This window comes from Agelaius phoeniceus, chromosome 10 (genome assembly GCF_051311805.1).
Source record: "Agelaius phoeniceus isolate bAgePho1 chromosome 10, bAgePho1.hap1, whole genome shotgun sequence".
Taxonomy (NCBI): Eukaryota; Metazoa; Chordata; class Aves; order Passeriformes; family Icteridae; genus Agelaius; species Agelaius phoeniceus.
The window spans coordinates 21,844,555-21,857,886 of NC_135274.1; the positions used below are offsets into that span (position 1 = coordinate 21,844,555).

General features: G+C 37.0%; 1 protein-coding gene across 9 annotated transcripts in view; it reads right to left on the bottom strand.

Moving 5' to 3' along the window:
- Positions 1 to 6,401: 6,401 nt before the first annotated feature.
- NLGN1 (neuroligin 1) overlaps positions 6,402 to 13,332 on the bottom strand; it is a 378,384-nt gene continuing 371,453 nt past the window's right edge. For all 9 annotated transcript variants that reach the window (XM_077184130.1, XM_077184131.1, XM_077184132.1 and 6 more), the window contains 2 exons: positions 11,662 to 12,451; positions 6,402 to 10,675 (listed from right to left, as the gene is read on the bottom strand). In XM_077184130.1, coding sequence (XP_077040245.1) covers positions 9,853 to 10,675; positions 11,662 to 12,451 — 1,613 coding nt within the window. In that variant the 3' untranslated portion in view covers positions 6,402 to 9,852. The remainder of the gene's footprint in view (positions 10,676 to 11,661; positions 12,452 to 13,332) is intronic.

Sequence of the window (13,332 nt, forward strand, 5' to 3'; positions counted from 1 at the left end):
GTCAGGATTTACACCTCTTTGACCTCAGCATGGGGCAAATATTGCTATCAGCTTTATGTGTTTTGTTCTGTTTGTTTTGAGCTTTTCAGTTAATCTGATTGCAACACACAGCATGAGGTTCAGAGGTTTGAACAAATGCAGCCAAGGCATTCATGTAGCTCCTCTCCAAGACACAAGTGATCATATTCTGCATAGCTCTCTTAATAGCACTAATGATTTACAGGACAATCAGTTGTCTCTCTGGTAAAATAAGTTTACAATGATTTATATGTAGTATTGCTCTAAAGTATGCTTTTATAACTCTTGTGGTCCTAAGGGCTTGTCACAGGGATGTCAGAGACCACACAGAAGTCTAAAAATACTCATGTAAACCCTCCTGCAAGTGCTTGACATCAGTGCAGCTATTGTATATTTTCATGCTCAACACAGGTTAAAATAGTGCCACTGACTGTGACAGTGTAACTGGGGGCTGCTAAGATGACAGAAATAATTTATTACACTGCTTACAGCTAATAAAACCCCATGTGCTTTGGGGCAGTTTTTGAAAATACAACTCTCATCCTTTTCACATATGAACACTTGCTGTTCCTATCATCTCTGGTAGTCCTTAGACAAAGGTTTGAAGCCTGCAAACACACTCAAAACTGGGAGAAAGTGGAATGTGACTGCATAAAATAAGGACCCCCTTGCACCAGAACAGGCAGCCAGTCCTTTTTGTTAAGTACAGCTATTCTGTGTTAAATGTGTCTAAACCCACACTAACTTCTGAGGAGAATCAGCCCATTTGATCAAAGAAGCTCAAACTGGCAAAACACAGCAGTGTCACCAAGTCCTGCAAGAAGCCCCATTTCTGCTGGTGTGCCAGACTGCTCAGTAGTGGTTTGATCTCCAAAATTCACTCCTCTGGGCTGGTGTTTCTCCTCCAGCTCCTCTTCCCTGCTTTCTCTCCCCTATGGCATTTCTCTGTTCTGCATTTCCACTTTGCTAACTCACTCACAAAGCAATGTCACAGGGAATGAGGCATTGTGGAACTGGCAATTGTTGTAAACCTCATCACTGTGCCTGATCTTGGATGCATCTATCTCATTTTGGAGCTATTTATAAAGATAGAAGAAATAAGAACAACTCCAGCCATCTAATCATCCCAAGGCAGAATTCACTCTGAAATGCAGTCCATGCTATAGAAGCCATGTGCAGCTTCCTCCAGTCATAACTATGCTTAATATCATAAAGTTTCTACACTATAAAGTCTTTTAAGTGAGGATTTTTCATGCCATTCCGTTCTGATCACTGCTGGTCTTACTTCCTCAGCCTGAGGCACATGGTAGTAAAATAAAAACTGGGTATGAAAAGGTGTGATTTCGATCTATGCAACTAAAAAAATAATGATTGTTAATAACATATGTGTATGTATAAATAACTGCTCATGTCAGGCTTTCATAGTTAAGTGCACCTGAGAGACAGAAAATATAGTAAATTTGTTCACCTCCTTTTGGTTCTCTCTTAGGCAACAAGGAAAAACAGATAAAACCAGTAGACAATGATTTATCCAATACTAAAATTCCTACACTAGCCACCTAACACTGGTGGTTTAGTTTAGGAAGGAAGAATTTCATACTGATAACCTCCAACATCCAGCACAGACCTACAGCAGAAACACCTCCTACAGTCATACCCAGAACTCCAACCCTTCTGCTCCCTTAAGAAAGGAACCAAAGGGCTGTTCCAAGTTAAAAATGAGTAGAACATTGGGTTTGATGCTGCCCATCTGTGTTTCATTCCTCCTGCAGGGAGAGGGGCTCATCTTTCCCAGGTGCAGTCAGAAGAAGTTTGGCTGTTTCCTGCAGGGGCTCAGCTCCATGGAGCAGCTGTAGCACAGACACAGGCACTGCACCAAAACCCCCTTGAGAACAAAGCTCTGAGCGCCTGCACAGCCCCAAAAACCCAGCAGCACTTGCCTGAAGTGTGGCCATGAGCTGCAAGGTGTTGATTTTTAAGCTTCTTAATCTAGCAAGCAGTTGAGTTTATGAGGCTCTGCTGGTGTCTGGAGGCACACACTTGCCTTAGCTCCAAGTTCCCTGTGAAACTGCACCTGTGGCATCTTTCAAAGGCAAAAATTGCCATCTGTGTGTGGTGGATAACTCCCTGGCACATGCCTGTCATTATTCACTGATAGCATTCTTGTTGCTATCAGTCAATAATGATAGCAACAAGAATATTGCTATCAGTCAATAATATCAAAGCCACAAGAGGTTGGCCTTGCCTCTGCTGGATGCTGGAGACACTAGAGCAGCCTGGATTTCCATTCCCACCCTGAATAGCAATCCTTGTAGCTGGGAGTTCATAAATTAATGTCCCTAGATAGATATGCAACTACAAGAAAAACAATTTAAAGCAAAATTCCCACCTGAAGGAACAAGAACACTGATAAAATGAAGAAAACATTGAAATTACTTCAAATATTTGCATTTGTGTGAGACAGTAGAAGCAATGTGAGAGGCAATGAAGAACAAAATTGCACTTATCGCACAAGAGACAATTTTTTAAAAACTAACAAAACCTGTAAAGAAGCAAGAAAAAATAAATTCATAAATGAAAGGATTATGACATTTAAGTAAATGATAAATGATCTAGGGACAGCAAATTGCACCTGGCAATAGTCCATACAGCAACAACTCAATAAAAAGCAGAGAGATTCTAGTTTTAAAATGAAATTGAAATGCAGAATGGAGCCAGGACAAGTATGAATTCAACAAAGTGGAATTCACATGCAGTATTACAATACAGTGTAAATTCTAGTAACCAACGAGCCCGTTTGGACTTCAGATAATCTACTGCTGAAAAAGGATTACTTGTATTAAAAAAAAAATCTCAGATTTTATTCATTATTATCAATATTGTATTAAATTTTATGTTTCTTCTTCTGTCAAACACAGCAAAATCTGTGAGTGGTTTCATGTTTCCATGGTGTATCTCAGAAGTACAGCTGGGACTGCTTTTCCAGAGAAATCTCTTTTCATGAATTTTACCCTGCTCTTTCCTCCTGGACAAGGCAAAAGGAAAATGCCCCAAAAGGTTCCTGGCTGAAGCAATTAAGGTTGAATCTCTTGCTGGCTTCTGGTTAGACTTCAGAGAATCAAAATAGCCTATAAGAAAGAAAAACCAAACTAAACCAAAGCAAACTGAAAACCCAAATCCCAGCCCCCAAACCCTGGCTTGTTATTTGTCTTCTATTTTCTGCTCTTGGACAGCAAAAAGGAAACCAATGGTTCCTGTTATCTTCATCTTCTGTGGAGAGCAAGGTACACTTATTCCAGTTAATAACTGGGGAGAGAGAAATATGTTTATGGCAAATTGATGGATGTTAAATAAAAAAATAAGCACGTGATTGAACAAGGGAATCTCTACTAGCTGACCAAGAGTAATTGGTTTTGAGTGTTATTTACCATAGTGAAGGTCCCACTTTTCACTTTTCATGAAATTGCTCTAGACTTCTATGCAAATAAGAGCAAAATTTATTCATTAGTTCAGCTGAATATCACCTCTATGTAGGGGAAACCTTATGAAAAGTAGAAAAACCAACACTATACAACCACATATTTGTCACCAATCAGTAAAATATTGCACGGCTTTTTCTGAAAATGCATGTGGTGTCACATGAACCATGCATTATTTCTAGAACCTTTTGTATGGTCTTAATTGCTTAAAATTACTGCTGAAGTCGTTCCTACAAAGCACTGGATGAAACAGGTACACCGTACACCTCACCCTCCCAAACTGCCTCGGGCCACAAGGTTCTGCCCTACTCCTCATTCTATTCTAGGGAAAATTTATCAAGTGTAAAAATCAAGTGTATTGCACAGAGTCTGGCCCACAATTGCTTTGCAGTCCCTGAATTTCCTTTTCTATCCTCCTTGCCCAGGAGGTCTGGTGAGGCTCCCTGAGTTCCTCACTAACTGAACAAAATCACTACATGAAATCTTGTTCCCTTTTTTTGTACATTTAATAATGCAATTGAAGTGTTACCAGCTCATAGAGTCTTTCACCAACCTCTTTTTAACTGAGCTCTGGTATTATCACATCTGAGTGCCAGCAGTATCAACTTCCATCTGAAAAAAAGTTGCTGGCTCTTATAGCTGTAAAGCAAAAACCTGGGTATCCCTATAGGCTCAAAAACTCCACTTTTTTTTTTTTTAATGGCATCATTATAAAGCTCAGCTCACAGATGCTGTTGCCTGGCCTTGCTGACATTGAGAGGAGAAAATTCAGATGACAGAGAAAATCTGTCCTGAATTTATAGCAACATGTGGCCCAGTTGTCTGTCTCTTCCCTTCCAGAATGGAGAAGAACAGAGCAGACTTCCAACTGCTGTAAAGTGTCATTGTCTTTGACATATAGGTCAACATATAGATTTGAGGATCAGGAAGAACTGAATGTTCCTTTCTATACATAGATTTTAACATAAAAGTTATACAGCATGCTAAGGCTGCAAACTGGTACTAATATTTTCTTTGCATCTATGTAACTTCAGTTTTTTATTTTTTTAAATATAGAAGACTTTTTTCCCCCTGAATTTTGGCCTTACACGCAAATATCCATAAGCATATTGTAAAGCACATTTTAAAGCCTGGTAGTGCTCATAAATCAGGATAGTTGTACTTGTAATAATTTCTGTGAGTGGGTGTTCCTGTGCATGAAGATATGCAAAACTGGACAGTGAGATGAGCCATGATGAACATTAAAGGTCCAGAAGCAGATCGATAGCTGGTGTCAATTGCCAGGGCTTCATTGATTCCAATGGTCCCACAATAAATACTAATTCAGCTGGAGCTGAAAACATTGTCATCATCTTATCAGCTGCTCTGTGACACTGGAGAATGCAGAACGAGGGGCAGGCATTACCTCCACACCTCTGAATGGTGCCAAAAGGCAAAATTCCCTGCTTAGTCTCATGTTTTGAAATCTCCTTTATTGGCTGCATGTGGGTATGCATGTGCAGACAGATGCATATATACACAAGAAGGCATTTTCTGAAACAAATACACAGCTTCTACTGCTGTGATGGTACTTTTGTCTTCAAATGAAAACAAAATAAGTTTCAAGAGACTGTATAAAATTTGCTTGTATAAGTTTGTTGCACTTCTATGAGGTTTTTCATTCATCCCAGTTGCAAAGGGTCATGATACTCAGGTTTTAATCCATTATTTACATACAATACTCAAAATTCTTTTTCAAAACTAAAGCTTATTACAGAAATGATAGTTTCCCAGGTGTACAAATTACTTAGAATTATAATATCAACAAAAGGAACGAAGCCATGTTGCATATAAAAATCTACACCTCCTAGGTGACTCTCAGCAGGTTTTTTTCTAAACATTTTCCACCAGATAAAGTTCATTACCTTGTTCTAACAATTTCCCATTTCACAAAGTTAAGGTTTTACTGACCCTGTATATAAGAAATTGATTATACAGTGGCATAAACAGAACCTTAAGAGAAAAGGGACTTTGTGCATGGCCGGTGATGAACTCATCAATTCTGCTGCAAAGTTCTCTTGAACACCTTATCAAATGCTGCTAATTTTCTGGTCTGCATAGAAATGTATTGATGTGCCAGAACGTAATCAAATAAGAATGTTTAGATTAAAAGCTCATTTGCCATGTTTCATATTGTTCATATTTACTTGGAGGCCTCAGGAGGGCATCTTAAACTTATAGTGTTATTATTTCAAATAGAAAAAGAGGTTTTTAATGTTATTTGGAGAATGTCTCTTAGCTTGCAGACTGAGGGAAAAAAAAAAAAAAAAAACCAGAACTGCTGCAACAGATATTTTGACAAAAGCTTTGAATGAAAAATAACCGAACCTCTGAAGGGAATTTCCCATTAATCTAATTTATTTGGAAGCACATTTTCACAATAAAAATGAAATTATCTAACGTTCGCTTACATTAAAAAGCGACCATCTGTAACTGTTCAGTACTAGAAAAAAAAGGTGGGGGGAAAGGCCAATATTTTAAACTAACATCACAGGGAAAAAGCAACAACTTCCAAACATCAAAGGAGTAGCATGATGTTTGACAGCTTCCTGTGAAGTCAGCTGTTTCATCTCCTAGTGAAGTTGGCAACAGAAACTCCAGCATCTTCTGTGCAGTGGTGTCTTTAAAACTGTAACATGTTTATTTGTTAGACCTCTATTCATCCGGTTTTCAGGGGGTGTGAGTAACAAAAACATCCCATAATTAAAGACTTGTGACACAGGGATCCGTGTTTAGTACAGACAACAAACATAACAACTACATTTTCCTATGGAGGATTTTATCCAGGAAGTTCATCCATGCCTTGCAAGTCTTCCGTGGGAGGAGAACACCAGGTACGACCAACTGAGATACCATTGAGCAAAATGCGTTTTTTATCGGTTTTATTTCTCCTAGAAATGTCAGCACAGCACATTATATTGCCTGTAATTTCAATAGATAAACGAGACAATGATTCCATTGTTATTTTTTTTTTCTCAAAATGGTAGAATACATTTTCTTAAAAAGGTCTGCAAACATATTTACAAAAGTGTGAAATCAATAAATGCAGGCTCTTTATATTTTTACTGAACTTCCAAAGACTGACTGATATCCTAATTTTATTGGAAATCTGGTCCAAGGATGATACAAGAAATTAAATATCACACTCAATTTTGCTTTTGTGTATGCTACCATGACAAACAAATCAAATAGATAAAATATTTTGAAAAGAACAAACTTATATTCCATGAAGCACATGAAGATATTCCAAAACCATTTCTTATCTTTTCGTTTCAGCTTTAAAACATCTCTTGCTCTTTCTCAATGTTGTGTTAAAACGTGGGACACCATCTTACTTTTGGAAAGCCAGCTGCTGTAATATCAGTATAAAGTAGCCACTAAAATATCATTCACAGTATCTGCATCACAGGAATGGACTTTTTTTTTTCTCAAACAGGAGTGACAAAATTTGTGTTGTTGCCTTCATCTTTCACATTTTAAATACTATTGGCTGACAGAAATAAAGTGTAGTGTCATGCTTGGTTTACCTAAATCATTTATTTTGTAACTAATAAAAGTAAACAATTACCAGATACTGTATATATAGAGATATATAGATATATGGCCACAAAGAAACTATAGTAGAAAGTTATTTTGGTTTTGATAAAGTTAAGAAAAGCACATAAAATCATATTTCATTAATATCTTGTTTTATGGCCATCAATATTTTTGTATTTTTTTTTTTGTTTTGTTTCATCAACATAGCAAAATACAATCTTCTTATTAAACAATAATTATCAGATGGCAGACAATTCTTTTTATTGGTTTACATTGGCAGGTCACAGTCTAAAAGCACAACCACATCAGGCAGAAATTGCACACAGACCGCCCTGGATTTTGAAGACTATTTTTTATGCTTCTACAAAAAGACTTTAATTTGAAACTGGGGACTGTAACAAGTACTAAGTACATGTTTGGGGTTTTTTATTTTGTTTTTTGGGGGTTTTTTTTGTTGTTGTTGTTAAATAGGGATGTAAAATAACTGAAATTGCAGTATTTATTTTGGTTTCAGCTTTATTTTTAATGTCTATGCTCGATGTTAGCAAACATACTTTAAACTTCTCAGCAATCTTTTATAATAAAAGTTCAATCACCCAAAAAAACCCAGGTGATTTATTTTTGTTCTCATCATGGAATATTGCAGATTTATTTCAATTAGGCCTGTTCCTTGCCTTTTTTTTTGGTGTCAATATTGCATTTTTAACTCATTTCTGAAATTTGGAGGAGATTTGCATGTGATGACAGTCACAATGTCAATATTTCTGTAAGAAATAGCTGTGGTGGGGCTGGCCTACAAATATGCAGTTTTATTAATTGTAGAAGGCACCCTCATGTCTTCAAAAACCAGACTGGTCTTAAGATATTACTCTTTATTTGAGACAGTTACCATTACTTCATTAAAAAATGACAAAACAGCAATAAACATTTTAGCTCTTTAATGAGCAAAGATCAGGTCTCTTAACATTGGAATAATATTCGTTATCCAGATTATCTTTATTTCACTCAGTGACCAGTAATATGGCCAAGAAATACAAAGTAATTTTCCATCAAGTAGTATACAATTTTTGTGTGTAATAAGCTTTCATTCTTGAAAAAGAGTAACTGAAAAGAAATGTTTCTGTTACTGCAGTTAGTTTGTCAGAGAAAGTTCTTCGCATTATCTTACAAACTATCAAAATTGCTAGTAATTTGAAAAAATGTAAAAAAAAATCACATAACTTTAGTCTAATAGAAATATAGTACAGGTAAGAGAGAAAGTATTTATCAGGGATGTGCTCTTAAGTCCATCTCAATTATTTCTTTTATATAAATGTACATCTGATTACATATACAAACGTTTTGAAAGGACCATGGTATAGAATTACTGGAAAGCAACAGGGGAATGAAAAATTTCTTGTGATTTTAGAACATTCACTTCAAATCACACAAACATATGTAGTATCCAGATTTTTAAATTTCCAGTTGTTGGCTCTCTCCCCGTTCTCATATACCCTCTTTTTCTACACTCTTGCCATCTGGTCTAGAGAATTAATTGGAATGACAAAGCTAATGTATAGCAAAAAGGGAATTAACATTATATTAAAGTATTATAAGTAAACTTTGTAACATGCAACATGAGTTGAAACAATAAACTGAAAGGTGTAATCAGAGCGGTATTATTGGGGCAATTTTAAATGGCAAAATGTCATTGCAATTAAATTTTTGGACACACTTTACCTCATCAATTTGAACAAAATACTCTGAAACTAAATCACAGCAAATTATAAATCTTTCATCAAAGGAGATTCCATTAAAGTTATAGTTATTTCAAAGTCAGAAATTATTTAGGTGGAAAGGAAAAAGAACATTAATAGTATACATTTTATTGTCTGGGATTCATATCAGTGAGGGTCCACCACTGTATACCTAGAATGCCATAAATACCTTTAAGAACTGTTGCAATCCCTTCTTTTTCGGAAGCTACCATGAAATATTTTCCTGTAATTACTTTTGCCCCTTTAAAAAACTTCTTTCGGTTGTGCCAATTGATGGAGAAAGCTTCTATTAAAAACTCCAATGGGATGAGAAGAATTTTAATTACGGCTTAATCAGCAGCACAGCCACCAAGCATATAAATTATCATGCACATCGTGCTAAAAATATCCAGTTTCCTTTATTCCCACAACTTTTATACTGACAGCACTTATGTGATAATGTTGTACCTGCCAGGCTGTAAAACTTCTCTGACTGGCAGATTTCAGCATGAGCCCCTTTCTAAGGCCTTAACAGCATTGGTGCTTTGTGTACTTATTCAAATATGTAAATATGGTCTACACAAGAAAACAGGTCCAAATAAAAATTGGTGAAAATTATCTGACATTCCATTAGTGTGTCCCTTGTGCATATTTATAGGTTTTTAAAATTTTCAGTCATAGTTCTTTCCTGTTTGTGTTGCACATGCCTAATTCCATTATGTAACTTAAATCTTCAAAAAATTAATACTTGAATGTGAATGAAAAAGTATCATTCAGGACAACTGCTTCAAGCAATTGCAAACAGTTGGGTTTTTTTGTTTTTTTGTTTCTTTTTTTCTTTTGTTTTGTTTGTTTCTTAAGTTCATTTGATATATGTACAATTCATTTTTTTCAAAACCCCAAATGTTCTTGATATGTATATTCACATAATATTCCTCCATATTTAAATAGTAAGAGTCTTGTTGGTTGAAAGCCAAGTAATCTTCAGTAATATCACCTACTGTAATCCATCAAAAAATAAAAGTTTGTTTCGTCTTGTCTGGCTATACCCTGGTTGTTGAGTGTGAATGGGGGTGGGGATGAGGATGGGGCAGAGTATTGTTCTGTCCTCCAGTAAATGTGTTGAATGTGTGTAGGGGCTGAATCCCTGGTATAGTGTTGGGGATCATTGTGATGGTGTTGGGTGTCATTAAGGGGATATCATCAGGAGACCTTCTCATAGCTAGCGTGTAGTCTGGGGGACAGGCGGTCCTAAGAACCACCTCATGTGGATGGATGGACTCACATTCATGATCCAAGTCAGTGTGCTTCATTTGGAGGGACATTATCTCCTCTTCTTGTGCATGGGTGAGATCATTGGTAGTGGTACGTTGTGGGCTACATCTCCTGTGGACATCATGTCTCCTCTTGTCCTTTTTGTAGTACAATGCTGCAAAGGCCAAAATGTTCAGGAACAGCAAAGATGCGCCAACTGCAATAGTAACGCTCAACTCTGTTGAGTAGTCCCTTTGATCCACTGAAAATGGGCTTGGCTGCTGTTTGGGATCGTCTTGTTTGGCTGTAGGAAAGGCTGAAGTAACTGAAACAGAATTTTTCCTTGTGGGTCTGAAAGTATTATCAGTCGATGGCACTTTAGTTGTGGTAGAGGTATACTGTGAAATGTCGTTAAGATTGTGCAGATGAGGTACCAGTTCCAACCAAAGGTTCACTTTATTGGCCCTATAGTGTTCTTTAACTCGTGGTTTTAATCCAATGTGAAGATACAGCTGGTCTTTCTGAGAATATCTGGTCCATGCTACTTCTTCAAAACGATTTGGTTTTGTGTGGATGAATTTTGTGTCTTGCGGCACTGGTTGATTTGGGTCACTGAAAGAAAAAGATATGTCCAGTGTTACAAAGCATTTCAAATGGAATTATAAAATTAGCATAATTAAGATTTTATACTAAACGTTTAAGACTGCCTTTGGACAGAGCAGAGTGCTATTCCCTAAAATTAGAGGCCTTAATAATATTGATTGGAAACAGTATTACACAAAAGAACCCTTCTTCTACACAGACTTCAGCAACTTTTCTGGTTCTCCAAAATATTGGTGTCTCACAGTGAAATCTTTTGCTGCTGAGGGAAGATTGCCTGGGGTGTGGTGACATGGCCAAATGTCTGTGAGACACCAGAGAGAACATAAGATTTTTTTTCTTGTTTTTAGCAGGATAAAGTTCATACAGCTCTACATTTCTGTTCCTCTGAATCATCTTTGGCCTTCCAGAGGGGAAGGATCATGGTAGGGCACAACTCAGTGCAATACATAGTCAAAAATAAGTAGTCAAATGTAACAAAGGTTTTTGAACTCCAGTGAAAAAAAAAGAACTAATGAAAATGGCAAAACTTTCCAAATTTAAAGCCACATATTTTATGGTCAGAAGTGAGAATTTAAGACAAAATGTGCTACTAAAATAAGCTGTATTCTATTTGAAGCAATATTTATGTAATTTTCTGTCTCATGGAATGAAAGTATCAGTGGCAGGGTAAAGGCAGGTACTAATGTAGCTGGTTTTATCTCTACACATGTTAAATGCTTAGTTTTACACTTTTCCAGAGTTTCCTTAGTTAGTTTTGTGTATATTTTAAAATTTCCTCGCAGAAAGTCTGCAAAGATATTTTTCCCCTCTTTTTCCAAAAACATGTAAGTGAGCCAAGGGACATTACAGTAAACATAAATATCCAAGTCAATTCTTAATTCTCAATTCTCTTATTCATCCTACAAGTACAGAGGAATTCCCAAGGGAGATAACAAATGGAAGGCACCATTCCATCCAAAGTTTGCCTACAAGACCATTCATTATCTGGTACTCACCCAGTCTTTGCAAAGTTTGTCCAGTACGTCATCACCACTGCACTTAGCATGACATCATTTTTGGAGAAATTACAAGGAAATAGCTCAGTAGGACCAATCATGGGGATTCCTAGTACGTAAGGAACCTCATCTCCATGGGCTGCATCTGCCCATGCAGGTACCTGATCTGTCTGGCAATGATGGTAGAAGGCATAGAAGTACGTAGGCGATCCAAAATTTGAGTGAAGATCTGCTGTGGCCACTGCTGGTGCAACCCACTGGTGATCAGTGAACAAAGCCAGCAGCGTTTTCCTTCTGGTCTCGGGGTTGTGCCGGTCTGCCCAGTCTGTGTACATAAATTTAATAGTTTCCCTCAATATATCTTTGCCTTCGGGGTATCCGTATAAGTTATCGACGAAATTAGAAACCGCAAAGTCAAAATCGCTGGCTGATATGCCATCTTCACTATCCACAATGTTTTCAACAAACTTCAGCCCTTCCCCCTGGTTAACTCCCAGCATGATGTCATAGTTGAGGAACTCTCCCTGCTCCATCAGGATCTGAGGGTCGTCCGGTATCACGTCGCCGTCGATTACTGGTCCAAAGGCTATGTGGTATCTTGCTGGTTGGATGTCCTGGTCGACAAGTTCTCTGTAAGGCTTCTTCTGCAGACATTCCACCAGTTCTACAGTGTCTGACATGTTGCAACCAACTTTTGTAGCCAACATCCTGGCATATTTTGCAGGCTGAAAGCTAACTGCCCAGCTGGAGAGAGCTGTTCCACTTTGAGCTATTGCTCTTTGAAAAAGTCCTGTGGGGAGAAATATTTGAAAACTACTGAAGCGACCTTGAAACAGCCACAGACTTTGAAAGATTCAAAGGAGTTCTTTGAAACAATAGAAAACTTTAACAGAAGAGATACCTGAATCTTAATAGCACTTAAATATAAGGGTGGTGAGATCTGACTGCTGTTGTACCTACAGGTAATGTGCAAAAAATAAATGCAGTATGTGCTAAAGCAAATGATTCTCCCTCAATATAGTCCAGATTTTCAGAAAAAAAAAGAGTGGCATTACCTTATGTAGGACAAAACTATCAGGTTAAATAAATTCTTAAAATTAAGTATAGGTTGGAGTAAAAACCATCAAGTCTCTGAAATGGGTTGAAGTTTTTGGTATTGTTCAAGCCATGGTCAGCATGCATGCATACAACTATGTGTGAAATTAATCGATTACACTTTTTAATGTTTTCTTTGGAATTAAACTTGGTTTGAAAGATGCAGTGCTTTTAAATTGTGTATCACTGCAAAAGTTTATATTCTGGAGTAATAGATGAGAAAGTACCAGGCAGCTATTAAATTTATAAGTGTCTAAGTCAAAATCTTTTCTTGTAAGGAGCTTTTTTAAGGCAGGTTTATATTGATCACACTTACATAAAAAGGGAAATGATGTATTTTACACTGTTTAGCTTTGTAATTCAGATATTTAAACATATGTTCAGGTATTCAGTTAAGGGGGAGAGAATGATCTGGCACTGCATATAAACCTGCAGTAAATCCCTAAGTCTTCAGTGCATTTAACTTGAATTTATGCTGATTTAATCATCACTCTGGACCAGGAATTCTACCCAAAGAAATAACAAAATGTGTTAAAATTTATGTTTTGCTCTCCCTTCTGTAAGGATTTTTAAAAC